The sequence below is a fragment of the Lissotriton helveticus genome, chromosome 11 (assembly GCF_964261635.1).
Source record: "Lissotriton helveticus chromosome 11, aLisHel1.1, whole genome shotgun sequence".
Taxonomy (NCBI): Eukaryota; Metazoa; Chordata; class Amphibia; order Caudata; family Salamandridae; genus Lissotriton; species Lissotriton helveticus.
Genome location: NC_136072.1, coordinates 32425918 through 32439677, shown reverse-complemented (window position 1 = coordinate 32439677; position 13760 = coordinate 32425918). Strand labels below are relative to the sequence as shown.

Genomic DNA, 13760 nt, shown 5'->3' with positions numbered 1-13760 from the left:
CTCACATTATCGCTAACAGGGTCTTAGCCATTATATCCACCTCCCATTGGATACAATGGCTAAGAACTGGTCTGAGCAGGCGTTAGTTTCTAGTGATATTCGCGCTTAGCGCAATTTTTTTTGTCGCTTCGCCTATCTCGCTAATAGGCGATAGCGATGTTAGCGACTGCTTTCAGTCGCTAACAGGTTGGGTACGCCCACTTTGCATGTCATTAGCGATAAATATCGCTGACATGCAAAGCGGGCCACAAACCGCTCGCTATCGCCTACAAGCTGTTGCTAACGGCAGTTAGCGACAGCTTGCTAATAGGGAGATAGAATTATCGCCGCTTAGCGGCCGAAAACGGCCGCTAAAGCAGCGAAAATCACCTATCGCCCCCTTGATAATATGCCCCGTAGTTCCAGCACGTGCTCCTCTGGTAATCTAGTGGAGTAAACTCTTCATCATTTCGCCATTTATTTTGTCGCGCTTATGCTAGGCCACGCAACTAGAGGTTAAAACCTGGGTGTAAACTCTTTGGTTTCCATCATCATCTGCGTACACTACACACTTTGCACTCTGACACTAGGGAGGTGATTGTTGTTGGAATGACAACATTTCTGCATGCTGCTAGGCTCATCCATATTGATAATGCCAAAGTGATAGCGTTGACATGTTTTAATGCTATTTTCCTTATTTCTTTTTTTTATATGAGCTCTTTCATCATAGATGCACTTCACCTGTATTTTCGCTGAATGCTGTTTTTGTCTGTGCTGTTCTGTGTCCTATTTATGATGTGTTCATATGACTGTGGCAAAGGCACTTTGTATGTGATCTATGGTATTTATTGTTTTTAGACTATATTAATTGTTCTTATATTTTTAATCTTGTCGCATTGTGTTTTCTGGATTATTACATCCAAAATAAACATTATTTGATTTGACTTAGGAAAGAGTAGCCAAGGATGGTTTGAGTTGGCAAAGGGTTTGGTGGGAATGACAGGAGTTCCTTGAGCACTGGCAGTAGGCGTGACTTTAATGCCCTCATTATGAGTGGCCTGTATTCCCATTACTGCAGCTCTCTTATATTTTGAGTCTGGTTTTGTTTCCACATACATTCCTTGATGAAACTTCTTGATCTAAAAGAGGACCATTCTGTGGTATGGGTGTTACAAATATTCTACAGGGAGAGTTGATCATCCTTAGCTACAATACACAAAGGGGCAAATTTGTGAGGCCCTTGAGCCTCCTTGCGCCGCAATTGCGTCACTTAATTTGATGCAACGGCGGCGCAAACAATGTGCCCTATTTACAACGTGACGCATCTAGGAGATGTGTCACGTTGGAAAGCCCTGTGCCATAAGGAGGCGTTCCTGCGCAGGGGGGGGGGGCGTTCCTGCGCAGAAACGCCTCCTAAAAGTGGCAGAGTGAAATCTATGAGATTTCACTCAGTCACTTTCTACGTCAATTCCTTACGCCTGCTTGAAGCAGGCGTAAGGGTGACGCACCATGCATTGTAGGGGTGGCCCCTGTGCATTGCTGGAGTCATGTCGCACTTGCGTACTCCCGTACGCCGAAAGATGCGTCACGCATCTGTGCCGTTTTTGCCCCATGGTGCGCCGCATTGTAAATGCGGCGCACCATGGGTGGCGGAGCTGTGGCGCACTGTGGTGCACATTAACTTGCGCATCCCTGGGGATGCGCCAGTTAACATAAATCTGCCCCACAATCTTTACCATGATCCAGGAGGAATATGTGCTCTAAATTTTGTGCAGGTGTTGTGCATCAACTCCTTGAGTCACTGTTTCAAATGTGGCAAAGCTTTATTAACCTAATCAGCAGGATGATAATTGTGTAATTAATTAGACAGAAAGAAAAAAAGATTTACAATTGAAGAAAAAGTTGTCATTTTTTCAGGCGTGGCCAGTACAGGTAAAAGCAGTGAGGTGGGGCAGGGGAGGGGCGGGAGTCACAGGTGACAGACTAGGGGAAATAAAATAAAAAAAGAAATTTAAAAACTATCTTGCGCTTGCCGCATCCCCGAATCAGTGATGAGGCGAGCGCAAGTTAATTGTTTTTTTAAATGTTATTTCATTTCTGTCTTCTATCAACTTCCCCCCGCCCTGCCCCATGCCACAGCCTCACCACCAGCCGCGGCCGGTAGTGGGAGTACCGGCCGGGCGGTGACGTGGGTAGGGGGAGGGGCAGGGTGGGCGGTAGTAATGTATGGATTACTGACTTTAACAGGTAAGTAAACATAAAAATAAATAAAACGAATTTCGTTGCACACACTGCATCGCATTTGGTGATGCAGTGCGCGCAACACAATTTGTTTTATTTATTTTTATGTTTACTTACCTGTTAAAGTCTGTAATCCATACATTACTAGCCCCCAGCCTGCCCCTCCCCCTCCCCACATCACCGCCCGGCCGGTACTCCCACTACTGGCTGCGGCTGCCCACCACTTTTACCTGGACCAGTCGTGCCTGAATTTGTTTCTAAAAATAGAAACGTGTTTAAAAAAAAGCCCGAAAAGCAAAGCTGCTTTAAAAGTGGATTAAATTGCCACAATGCAGAACACTTCTAAAGGTTCTTTAGTTCTTAAATGTGTCACCTGCCTTCTTTACTTAAGTCCAAAGAGCATTTGAACCTTTTATGCCGGGCAGCTAAAGCCATGCTGCAGTTCAGAAAGAAAAGTAAAACGTATGCACCTTTGCCAACCGGATTCACTCCACTGCTTGCCTGGACACGTGCAATTAGTTACCATGATAGAAATAATGAAAAAGTCTACGGGGGAGTGTTACACCAAAACTGATAAAGCCGCACACCAGGGGCCTCATTTATGAGAAATGACGCATCGGTGCGTGAAAGCAGCAATGCGTCACTTTTCACTGCGCTCTCCTTGCGACATACCTGATGCGTCATATTTAATGTATGACGCATCATGTCGCAAGGAGTTACAGATACGTCAGTATTTCTGATGTATCTGTAAGCGCAAAAGTGACTCATTGCTGGAGTGTGTCACAAAAGTGGCGCAACTCCAGCAATGCGTCCTTTCACATGGGGAAAGCCGCATGTGAAAGGGCCTGCGTCAGTCTTACGCCTGCTATGAGGCAGGCGCAAGATTTTGACGCAACGGTGTCCTAGAAGTGACGCAGTGAAATCTCATAGATATCACTGCGTCACTTCTACGACACTTACTTGCGTCAATAAGCCCCCTCTGCATACATTATACCTGGCGCAGGTATAATGTGGCGCAGGGGTTTACAAAGTGATGCATCTACCTAGATGCGTCACTTTGTAAATATGGCGCAACAAGGCGCATTGTTTTCGCCACTGGTGCGTCACAAAAAGTGACGCACCGGCGGCGTAAAAGTGACGCAAGGACTCATAAATGAGGCCCCAACTTTTTGAAAAAGCAGGGGTGCGCCATATTTACAAAAATACTGCCCATCCCAGTGTTTCCCCTAGCGCTGGATCTAATAAAGCTACCTAGCGCCAGCGCAGGCACCCTTGTGCCATGTTGCAAGGGTGCCTTTGCTGCAGGGGGATGAATCTTCCTGCACATAAACAATCTTGAAAGTCTATTTGCTCTTTCTGTGTGCTGTAGAAACTAATAATTTCTCCTCGTATTGCCAGTCTAAGACCAGGTAAGACCAAGGCAGTGTTAAGCCACATTAAGGGCCCGATGTAGGTAGGCAAATACCGGTCGGAAACGGCTGGAAAAACAGATTTTCAGCCGTTTCCGACCGGTATTTGGATATTGAGATGTAGGGGCATGTTAAATTACAGAATCGGTAATTTTACCGAATCTGTAATTTTTCCGATTCGGTAACATACCGAATCGGTAAAATTTCCGATTCTGTAATTTAACATGTAGGTAGCACTGTAATCAGTGCTACAAGGGTTTAAGAATTCGTTATTTAATAATGAAAACCCTTCAAAAAGCATTTTTTTTGCTTTAAAAATGTGCCATGTTGCAGACATACATGGTATGTCAGCAACATGTGCACCCATGCACAATTGAGGGGTGCAACAGGGTGTCAAAGTGACACCCTATCCCCCTTGCAAATTCGGTAATTTTACCGAATCGGTATTTACCGATTCGGTAATTGGCATTGATTCCTATGGGCCTCAAGGCCCATAGGAATCAATGGCAACTACCGAATCGGTAAATACCGATTCGGTAATTTCAAAAGTGAAATTACCTACATCCCATCTACCTACTCTTAAATACCGAATCGGTATGATTCGGTATTTAAGAGTAGGTAAATCGAGATTACCTACATCTGGCCCTTAGTGACTTAACGCCGCTTTGTAAATACAGGGAAGGGCATATCACCGCCAGAGCATCAGTAACAGTGACGTTCCGGTGGCAAAACCCCTTTGTAAATATGCCCCTACATCTTTAGATAGTGTGAGAAGTAAATCCTTCAATCTAATTATTGTAAGTACTTGTATAGCTCGGGGAAGTAATGTCGAACACAGAAATTAACACATATAGCTTGCAATACATAACACATTTGCCTTGTTAACCACTCAGTATGAGATTACTGCAGAATAAGTAAATAATGAAAACATACACAAACATACCTATGCAGGTGCTTTCACTGGCATCGGCAACAAAGCCATCATTACATTTACATTTTGGCAATCTGGAGGTTGGAATGATCACGCAAATCCCGTTTGTGCAAGGTAGTGTACAGGGTACCATGGGACCTACAGGAGTGAGGAACATTTTTATAAAGGATTGTAGGTTGTAATTTATGTGCATAATCAGATCCACTTGAATATAGAAAGCATCAATTTTTTTAAACACCTTATTATTGAACACACGTTAATAAAGGAAGAAGAGCAACAAAAGAAAAAAGGTGGACAAGAAAGGGAGAATGTTGGAACCTAAATATGTCAGGTCACCTAGGGTAGCCTGGCCTAGGGTAAGACAAAATCACTAGAGGCACATGTGTAAAGGTTGCAGACCACCCAGCAGTAATTCAATGCAATAACACGCAAAAATGACACTACACCAAAACTTGTGTAAAAATACGAGCTTGTTTATAAAAATATTCTCTGCTCTCTTATCTTCAGATATCACAGTTCAGTACATTACATTTATCCATGAAATTATGAAGATTTTCAAAGTTGCCAAATTATGTCATTAATCAGCATTAACAGCACATTACATTAGTCTCCAAACTTTGCTAGACTTGACTCCTCTGAAGGGTTTTATACCTTTACCCCCTCTCCACCTTTGACTCCAGAAGAATGGGCTAGCCTCGCTCACTTTAGTTTCTCTAAGCAAGGGGAGGTTGGAATATAGTTATTTAATCACAAAACGGGGAACATCCTACATTCAAAGTTAAGTTTCAGAAGATCCTTTCAAGAACCTAGATGGGCATTACCCAGTACTAGCCCAATCCTAATATAGCCAACTGGAAGTCTTTGCTCCTTTAAGAGAGACGCTAAAGCCTCCAAGTTCCCCCTTACGACCTCTCCTTACTTTGTTTTATGTTGGGCCCACCGGCCGGTGTCTCCGTTTGCTGGGGGGGAAAAAGACAAAAGGACTCAGACTCTTCCGGCCGAAGTTGCGGCCCCTCGTCCCCTCCTCCTCATCAGCGCGGAGTCAGGGAAAGAGGACACACCCGTCGCACCTCTCCGCTTGAAGTGCGCTCTCCTTTGAAAACTGGGCCGCCCCGCTCCCTCTCTTCTCAGAGAAGCAGGGGCCCGCCTTGATGTAGCTCCCAGCGCTTAAGCGGGAAGCCCGGTGCTCGGCGGCTGCTCCCCGAAGATCTCCTCACCGGCTGCTGACATGATTTCCCCCGCGAGGACGCAATCGCGCATGCGCGGGGAGTAAGCGGATCAGCCAACAGAGTCTGCTCCGCAGCGGCCTGCTCGGTGCTAGGCCCCTCCTGTGATGGATCACCAGTTCAACTTGGAATATGCGCAGTGGAGCCGGGCACTATACCGCTAGTCCCCTTTTTCTCTTTCTTAAAGCAGCGCTGTCACGGAAGCGCGATCAGCGCCCCAGGGGTCCCGCTCACGGAGGAATCAGGGAAGACGGCTCAGCCCCAATAACCCTGTCACCCCACTCTTTCTCCTCACGAGTGGGGAGGTTTGCTCACACGCTGCAGGACCAAACACCGGTAAGGGGGTCTCGGCGTCACGCAGGGCAGGAACCTGCTTCACACCATGGAGAGAAGGGGTTAGAGGTGGAATCCCTCACATTTGGGCCCCCAGATCTCCAGTTACAGCAGTAATCCACTAACCCTCCATACTGGACAGGAACAGGTGCACAGGAGAACTCCTTGTTTGGTTCCCACAGCAGGGATCTCCACAGCTCCACAGTCCACTGGGATTGACCCCTTCACCTAACTTGGGCACCTCCCTGACCAGGGTCAGCAGGACGAAACTAAATTGGCTAGGACAGCAGGAATGGGGGGCGGGGAACCCAGACAGAGGGCAACCCTTGTAGAGCAGTCCACCCTTAAGGACCCTACCCCTTCCAGACCTCAGCCTTCACTCTAGCTGTTCCTCACTGGCAAGACAAAATGGTTGCTCAGCATTCCGCCTTTTATAGGCTGACCCTCAGGAGTCCAGAAGGGACCAGAAGGTTCTGGAATGCCCTACTCTATCCTATGGGACAGGTTCTAAGTATGTCAGTTATGACAGTTGGTAGCCACCATTTTGTGACTCCAAAGAAATTCCTGTCAGGAAAGGCCTCTAGGCCTGAGGTGAAAAATTATGAGGGCGAAAGAGCACCTATCCCCTAGACCAACACCTTGAAAAATCTAGTGGACACAAAAATGAATAAGGTTATGAGGGGCAAAAAGGGAACAAAATAAATAATACATTGGAGGGACTACGCAAAAGGTCAGACAGGTCTAACACGCGTCCCCCCCAGCTGAAAGTGGGGAGAGCTACCCAACCCCTTGGGAGTCCTCATCACTAAGGCGGAAATACCTAGAGAGACCGTCTGCATTGGCGTGGTCCACTCCAGGCCGGTGTTCCACCCGGAAGTCCATTCCCTGTAGGGAGATGGACCATCTCAGCAACTTGGGATTCTCCCCCTTCATCTGCATTAGCCAACGAAGGGGTCGGTGGTCAGTCTGAACCAGGAAGTGCGAGCCAAACAGGTATGGCCGCAGCTTATTCAGAGCCCACACCACTTCAAAAGCTTCCCTTTCAATGGCACTCCACTTCTGTTCCCGGGGAAGTAGTCTCCTGGAGAGGAAGACTACAGGCTGATCCAGGCCCTCTTCATTCAGTTGCGATAACACTGCCCCAATGCCATGTTCCGATGCATCTGTCTGGACAATGAACTCCTTGGAGAAGTCTGGGGCCCTCAGGACCGGTGCTGCACACATTGCCTGCTTCAACTTTTCAAAGGCTTGCTGACAAGCCTCCGTCCAAACTACCCGTCGAGGTTGTTTCTTTGAGGTGAGCTCTGTGAGGGGCGCTACAATAGTGCCATACCCCTTCACAAAGCGACGGTAGTAGCCTGTGAGGCCCAGGAAAGCTCGGACCTCAGTCTGTGTCTTGGGGGGTTCCCAGGCCATGATTGCCTCAATCTTTGCCTGCAGGGGCTGCACTGTCCCCCTACCCACCAAGTGTCCAAGGTACACAACCGACCCCTGCCCAATCTGGCATTTGCTGGCCTTGATTGTCAATCCAGCCTGTTTCAGGGCCTGGAGAACTGCTTGCAAATGTTGCAAATGGTCCTCCCAACTGCTACTGAAGACAGCAATGTCATCCAGGTAAGCAGCGGAGAAAGCCTCCATTCCGGAGAGGACCTGATTCACCAGCCGCTGATAAGTGGCAGGGGCATTTTTGAGCCCAAAGGGCATCACGCAAAATTGGAAGTGTCCCTCAGGCATGGAGAAGGCTGACCTTTCCTTTGCTCCATCTGTCAAGGAGATCTGCCAGTACCCTGAAGTGAGGTCAAAGGTACTTAGGTATTGGGCAGCTTCTAGCCGGTCAATTAACTCATCCGCCCTAGGGATCGGATGGGCATCAGTTTTTGTAACTGAGTTCAGTCCCCGGTAATCCACCCAGAACCTCAGTTCTGGCGTGGTGCCTGGTGGAGCGGCTTTTGGCACTAGCACCACCGGACTGGACCAAGGGCTGTTGGAAGGTTCTATAACTCCTAGCTCTAGCATCTTGGCAACCTCTCCATGGATGCTAGCCTTCACCTTGTCGGACAGCCGGTAGGTCTTTGACTTCACTGGTGGGCTGTCCCCTGTGTCCACATCATGGGTACACAGGTGAGTCCTTCCCGGGACAAGGGAGAACAACGTAGAGTACTGCTCCAGTATCTGGCGACAGTCTTCCCGCTGTTCAGGAGTTAGGGTGGGAGAGAGAATCACTCCCTCCACTGACCCATCCTTTTCTTGAGACGAGAACAAGTCTGGGAGAGGTTCACTTTCCGCTTCTTCTCCCCCATCAGTCACCATCATTAAGATGACCTCGGGCCTCTCATGGTGGGGTTTGAGTCGGTTGGTATGATGCACCCGTAGGGGCTGTCGTGGGGTCTTAAGGTCCACCAGGTATGTGGCCTTACCCTACTTCTCCAACACCTCAAAGGGGCCTGTCCAGCGATCCTGGAGGGCGCTAGGCTCTCCAGGCTCCATCACCCACACTTGTTGGCCAGGCTCCAATTCCACCTGGTGAGCATTGTGGTCATACCACTCTTTCATGACTGCCTGGCTGGCCTCCAAGTTGTCAGAAGCTTTGGCTCCTGAAGGCCAGCATGTAGCTCACCACATCCTGGGGGGGTTTCCTGGGTGACTTTTCCCAACCATCCTTCACCAGGCTGAGAGGACCGCGTACAGGGTGCCCATACAGAAGTTCAAAGGGGCTGAAGCCCACTCCCTTCTGTGGCACTTGCCTGTAGGAGAATAGCAAACAGGGTAGGAGGACGTCCCATTTCCTCCGCAGGCTTTCAGGCAGACTTCTGATCATGCCTTTCAAGGTCTTGTTGAACCTCTCGACCAGTCCATTGGACTGGGGGTGGTATGGAGTGGTGAACCGGTAGGTCACTCCACACTCCTTCCACATTGCCCGCATGTATGCTGACATAAAGTTGGTCCCCCTGTCGGACACAACTTCCTTGGGGAATCCCACTCGGGTAAAGATCCCCATCAGGGCTTTAGCCACCACAGGTGCAGTGACAGTCCTCAGAGGAATTGCCTCTGGGTACCGTGTGGCATGATCCACCAGAACCAGGATAAACCTGTGACCAGCTGTTGTTGGTGGATCCAATGGCCCTACAATGTCGATGCCCACCCTTTCAAAGGGGGTGCTAACGACTGGAAGTGGTTCCAGGGGAGCTTTCAGCTTCACCCCTGTTTTCCCACTGGCCTGGCAGGATACACATGTCCGACAGTAAGTGTTGGACGGCACTTTCATCTGAGGCCAGTAAAAGTGGGGGACAAGCCGCGCAAAGGTCTTGTCCTGACCTAAGTGTCCTGCCAAGGGTATTGCATGAGCCAATTCCAGCAGAAAGGCTCGGTATTGTTGCGGGACTACCAAGGCCCTTGATGAACCAGGTAAGGGTACCTTGGGTTCACTGTAGAGGAGTCCATCCTCCCAGTAAATATGGTAGTGTCCCGTAACATCACCTGCTGCCTGGGCTTCAGCCTGTCGCCTCAGTCACTCCAGGGTAGGGCACTCCCTCTGCCCCTTACAGAATTCCTCCCTAGTAGGCCCACCCTCCACATGCCACTCAGCAGGGATGGGTAGGTCCTCCAGAGAGACTACTTCCCCCTCCACGGACTCCTGGTCCACCACCGCAGGTGGCCGATCTGTCACATAGGGTGTGGAAGTCGAAGCAGGCTCTTCCTGTCTTCGGGTCTGTCCCTTGTTGGCAGCGGGTTGGGCCTTTGTTCCAGGCTCCAACCCAAGCGAACTCCCTCTCCGGGCAGTCGCAGACCTTGTGCTCACACAGGCCCAGTCAGGTGTACCCAGCATCGCAGAGTGCGTCCAGTATTCCACCTCTCTCCAAGCGTTGTGCTCCATATCATTCCCCAGCAGACAATCAACTGGCACGGCAGGGCTTACGGCAACTCGAAGTGAACCTGCAACCCCTTCCCACTCAAAGGGAACCTCAGCCACGGGATAGTGGCCCATTCTGCCGTCAGCCATCGCGGCGGGGTGGAGTACATTGGGAATCACCTGCTCTGGAGACACCAGTTGACTTCTCACCATAGTCATACTGGCTCCTGTATCTCTCAGAGCCTCCCCTCTCTGGCCATTGATGGTGATCCATTGCCCATACTTAACAGTATTTGGGGGCACCTGGATCTTAGGAACCATCTCCCGTTCCCCCAGGGACACTAAGGTGACACCCGCCCACTCACCCCCCTTATCTAAGGGCAACTCCTCCCCGAGCGCTACACTAGCTACTCCCGGTGGTTTTCCTCCGGTGGGAGGGGGTGGTCTCTTTGGCATTTGACATCTCCCTTATAATGTCCAACACCACCACACTCGAAGCAGTGGAGAACCCTTGGCTGCTGGCTTTGGCCAGGATTAGGGTTCCTGGGCGGGTTTGCCTTAGGGGTGAAACCTGTTCCCTTTCCCTGGAAATTGTTTTGGGGACCTTTAGGGAACTCCCGCTTTTTATCTCCCCCCTCCTTCTTCTGAGGGGCGCCCTGTCCGGCCTTTTGGGAATCCCCTCCAGTCCCCTTTGAGGATACCCGGGTACTTGCCCAGATGTCCGCCTCCTCTGCAAGCTTCCAGGGATTGGTCAGCTTGCTGTCCACCAGGTGTTGGCGCAGCTCGGGAAAGCATTTCTCGAGGAGGTGCTCTTTCAAAAATAGATCATACAACCCCTCATAATCCTTCACCTCACTGCCCTTGACCCAGCCCTCCAATGCCTTTCTTGCATAATCAAGGAAGTCCACCCAGTTCTGGGTGCTTAACTTGTGGCTCCCCCTGAACTTCTGGCGATACCTTTCCGGGGTAAGCCCAAACTTCCTGACCAATGCTAGCTTCATGGTGGGGTAGTTGGTCTGCTCCTCTGATTCCAAGGCCAGCAAGGTGTCCCGACCAGTAGGAGGCATGTACTTATACAACCCACCCCCCCAGTGCTTCTCCTGGATCCCATGGGCTCTTAAGGAGACCTCATAGGCTGCCAGCCACTTGGCTATGTCATCCCCCTGACTATAGCTGGCAATTATATCCTTAGGCAGGTAGGGTCTGGACTCCCTGGTTGGTTCTCTGGTTTCGCTGCCACCATTTGGAGTTGGAAAGGGTCCCCGTTGCAGGGCCTGGAGTTCTAACTCTTTTAGTTTGAATTCATGAGCCATTCTCCGCTCTTCCTTCTCCTGTTCTAACCTCCTCCCCTCCCTCCTTTCTTCCAACTCCATTTTTGCTATTTCCCACCTTAACAGTCTATCCTCTCTCCTGTCAGCTAACTCGGTTTCTGACAACCCTCTCGATGACACACTGCTGCCCTCCCGTGAGGTTGCCTTGGGGCTGATTGACATCTCACCTACCCCCGGGGGACATTCCGCAGTCCTATCAATGACAGTACCTCTGTCCGATTCCTCCTCTTCCACCGTTCCCTCCTCATTGCGCGCTTCCACCCAAGCCCTCAAACTGGTCTGGAGTTCCCCCTTCTTGGCACCACGCTTAAAGAACACTCCCAATTGTTGACAGAAATCTTTTAGCTGGGCCAATGAATAAGTGTCCAGTTTTTCCAGTGCAAATTCCATTTTGCAAAAGGCAACACAAGGTTAAGCACACAAAAAGAATAGAGTGGCAAGGGCAACCTGAAGCTACCTCCACCCCACCACCAGGAACAAATTTGGAAAAACAAAAGTAAAAATTAGGAGGGCCGCTAGGAGAAAACTCCAGGTGTAGGATAGTGGATTACACTAAATTACTACAGAGTAGTTGCAACCACAGTCAAGATCCCACCGCTAGACACCAACATGTTGGAACCTAAATATGTCAGGTCACCTAGGGTAGCCTGGCCTAGGGTAAGACAAAATCACTAGAGGCACATGTGTAAAGGTTGCAGACCACCCAGCAGTAATTCAATGCAATAACACGCAAAAATGACACTACACCAAAACTTGTGTAAAAATACGAGCTTGTTTATAAAAATATTCTCTGCTCTCTTATCTTCAGATATCACAGTTCAGTACATTACATTTATCCATGAAATTATGAAGATTTTCAAAGTTGCCAAATTATGTCATTAATCAGCATTAACAGCACATTACATTAGTCTCCAAACTTTGCTAGACTTGACTCCTCTGAAGGGTTTTATACCTTTACCCCCTCTCCACCTTTGACTCCAGAAGAATGGGCTAGCCTCACTCACTTTAGTTTCTCTAAGCAAGGGGAGGTTGGAATATAGTTATTTAATCACAAAACGGGGAAATCCTACATTCAAAGTTAAGTTTCAGAAGATCCTTTCAAGAACCTAGATGGGCATTACCCAGTACTAGCCCAATCCTAATATAGCCAACTGGAAGTCTTTGCTCCTTTAAGAGAGACGCTAAAGCCTCCAAGTTCCCCCTTACGACCTCTCCTTACTTTGTTTTATGTTGGGCCCACCGGCCGGTGTCTCCGTTTGCTGGGGGGAAAAAGACAAAAGGACTCAGACTCCTCCGGCCGAAGTTGCGGCCCCTCGTCCCCTCCTCCTCGTCAGCGCGGAGTCAGGGAAAGAGGACACACCCGTCGCACCTCTCCGCTTGAAGTGCGCTCTCCTTTGGAAACCGGGCCGCCCCGCTCCCTCTCTTCTCAGAGAAGCAGGGGCCCGCCTTGATGTAGCTCCCAGCGCTTAAGCGGGAAGCCCGGTGCTCGGCCGCTGCTCCCCGAAGATCTCCTCACCGGCTGCTGACAGGATTTCCCCTGCGAGGACGCAATCGCGCATGCGCGGGGAGTAAGCGGATCAGCCAACAGAGTCTGCTCCGCAGCGGCCTGCTCGGTCCTAGGCCCCTCCTGTGATGGATCACCAGTTCAACTTGGAATATGCGCAGTGGCGCCGGGCACTATACCGCTAGTCCCCTTTTTCTCTTTCTTAAAGCAGCGCTGTCACGGAAGCGCGATCAGCGCCCCAGGGGTCCCGCTCACGGAGGAATCAGGGAAGACGGCTCAGCCCCAATAACCCTGTCACCCCACTCTTTCTCCTCACGAGTGGGGAGGTTTGCTCACACGCTGCAGGACCAAACACCGGTAAGGGGGTCTCGGCGTCACGCAGGGCAGGAACCTGCTTCACACCATGGAGAGAGGGGGTTAGAGGTGGAATCCCTCACATTTGGGCCCCCAGATCTCCAGTTACAGCAGTAATCCACTAACCCTCCATACTGGACAGGAACAGGTGCACAGGAGAACTCCTTGTTTGGTTCCCACAGCAGGGATCTCCACAGCTCCACAGTCCACTGGGATTGACCCCTTCACCTAACTTGGGCACCTCCCTGACCAGGGTCAGCAGGACAAAACTAACTTGGCTAGGACAGCAGGAATGGGGGGCGGGGAACCCAGACAGAGGACAACCCTTGTAGAGCAGTCCACCCTTAAGGACCCTACCCCTTCCAGACCTCAGCCTTCACTCTAGCTGTTCCTCACTGGCAAGACAAAATGGTTGACCAGCATTCCGCCTTTTATAGGCTGACCCTCAGGAGTCCAGAAGGGACCAGAAGGTTCTGGAATGCCCTACTCTATCCTATGGGACAGGTTCTAAGTATGTCAGTTATGACAGTTGGTAGCCACCATTTTGTGACTCCAAAGAAATTCCTGTCAGGAAAGGCCTCTAGGCCTGAGGTGAAAAATTA

The 13760-nt window shown here is 50.0% G+C and overlaps 1 protein-coding gene across 1 annotated transcript in view; it reads right to left on the bottom strand.

Moving 5' to 3' along the window:
• The window catches only part of LOC144792796 (uncharacterized), an 844113-nt gene that overhangs the window by 804995 nt on the left and 25358 nt on the right, over positions 1-13760 (bottom strand). The window contains exon 5 of the mRNA XM_078667999.1: positions 4573-4698. Within this exon, the coding sequence (XP_078524125.1) occupies positions 4573-4698 (126 nt within the window). The remainder of the gene's footprint in view (positions 1-4572; positions 4699-13760) is intronic.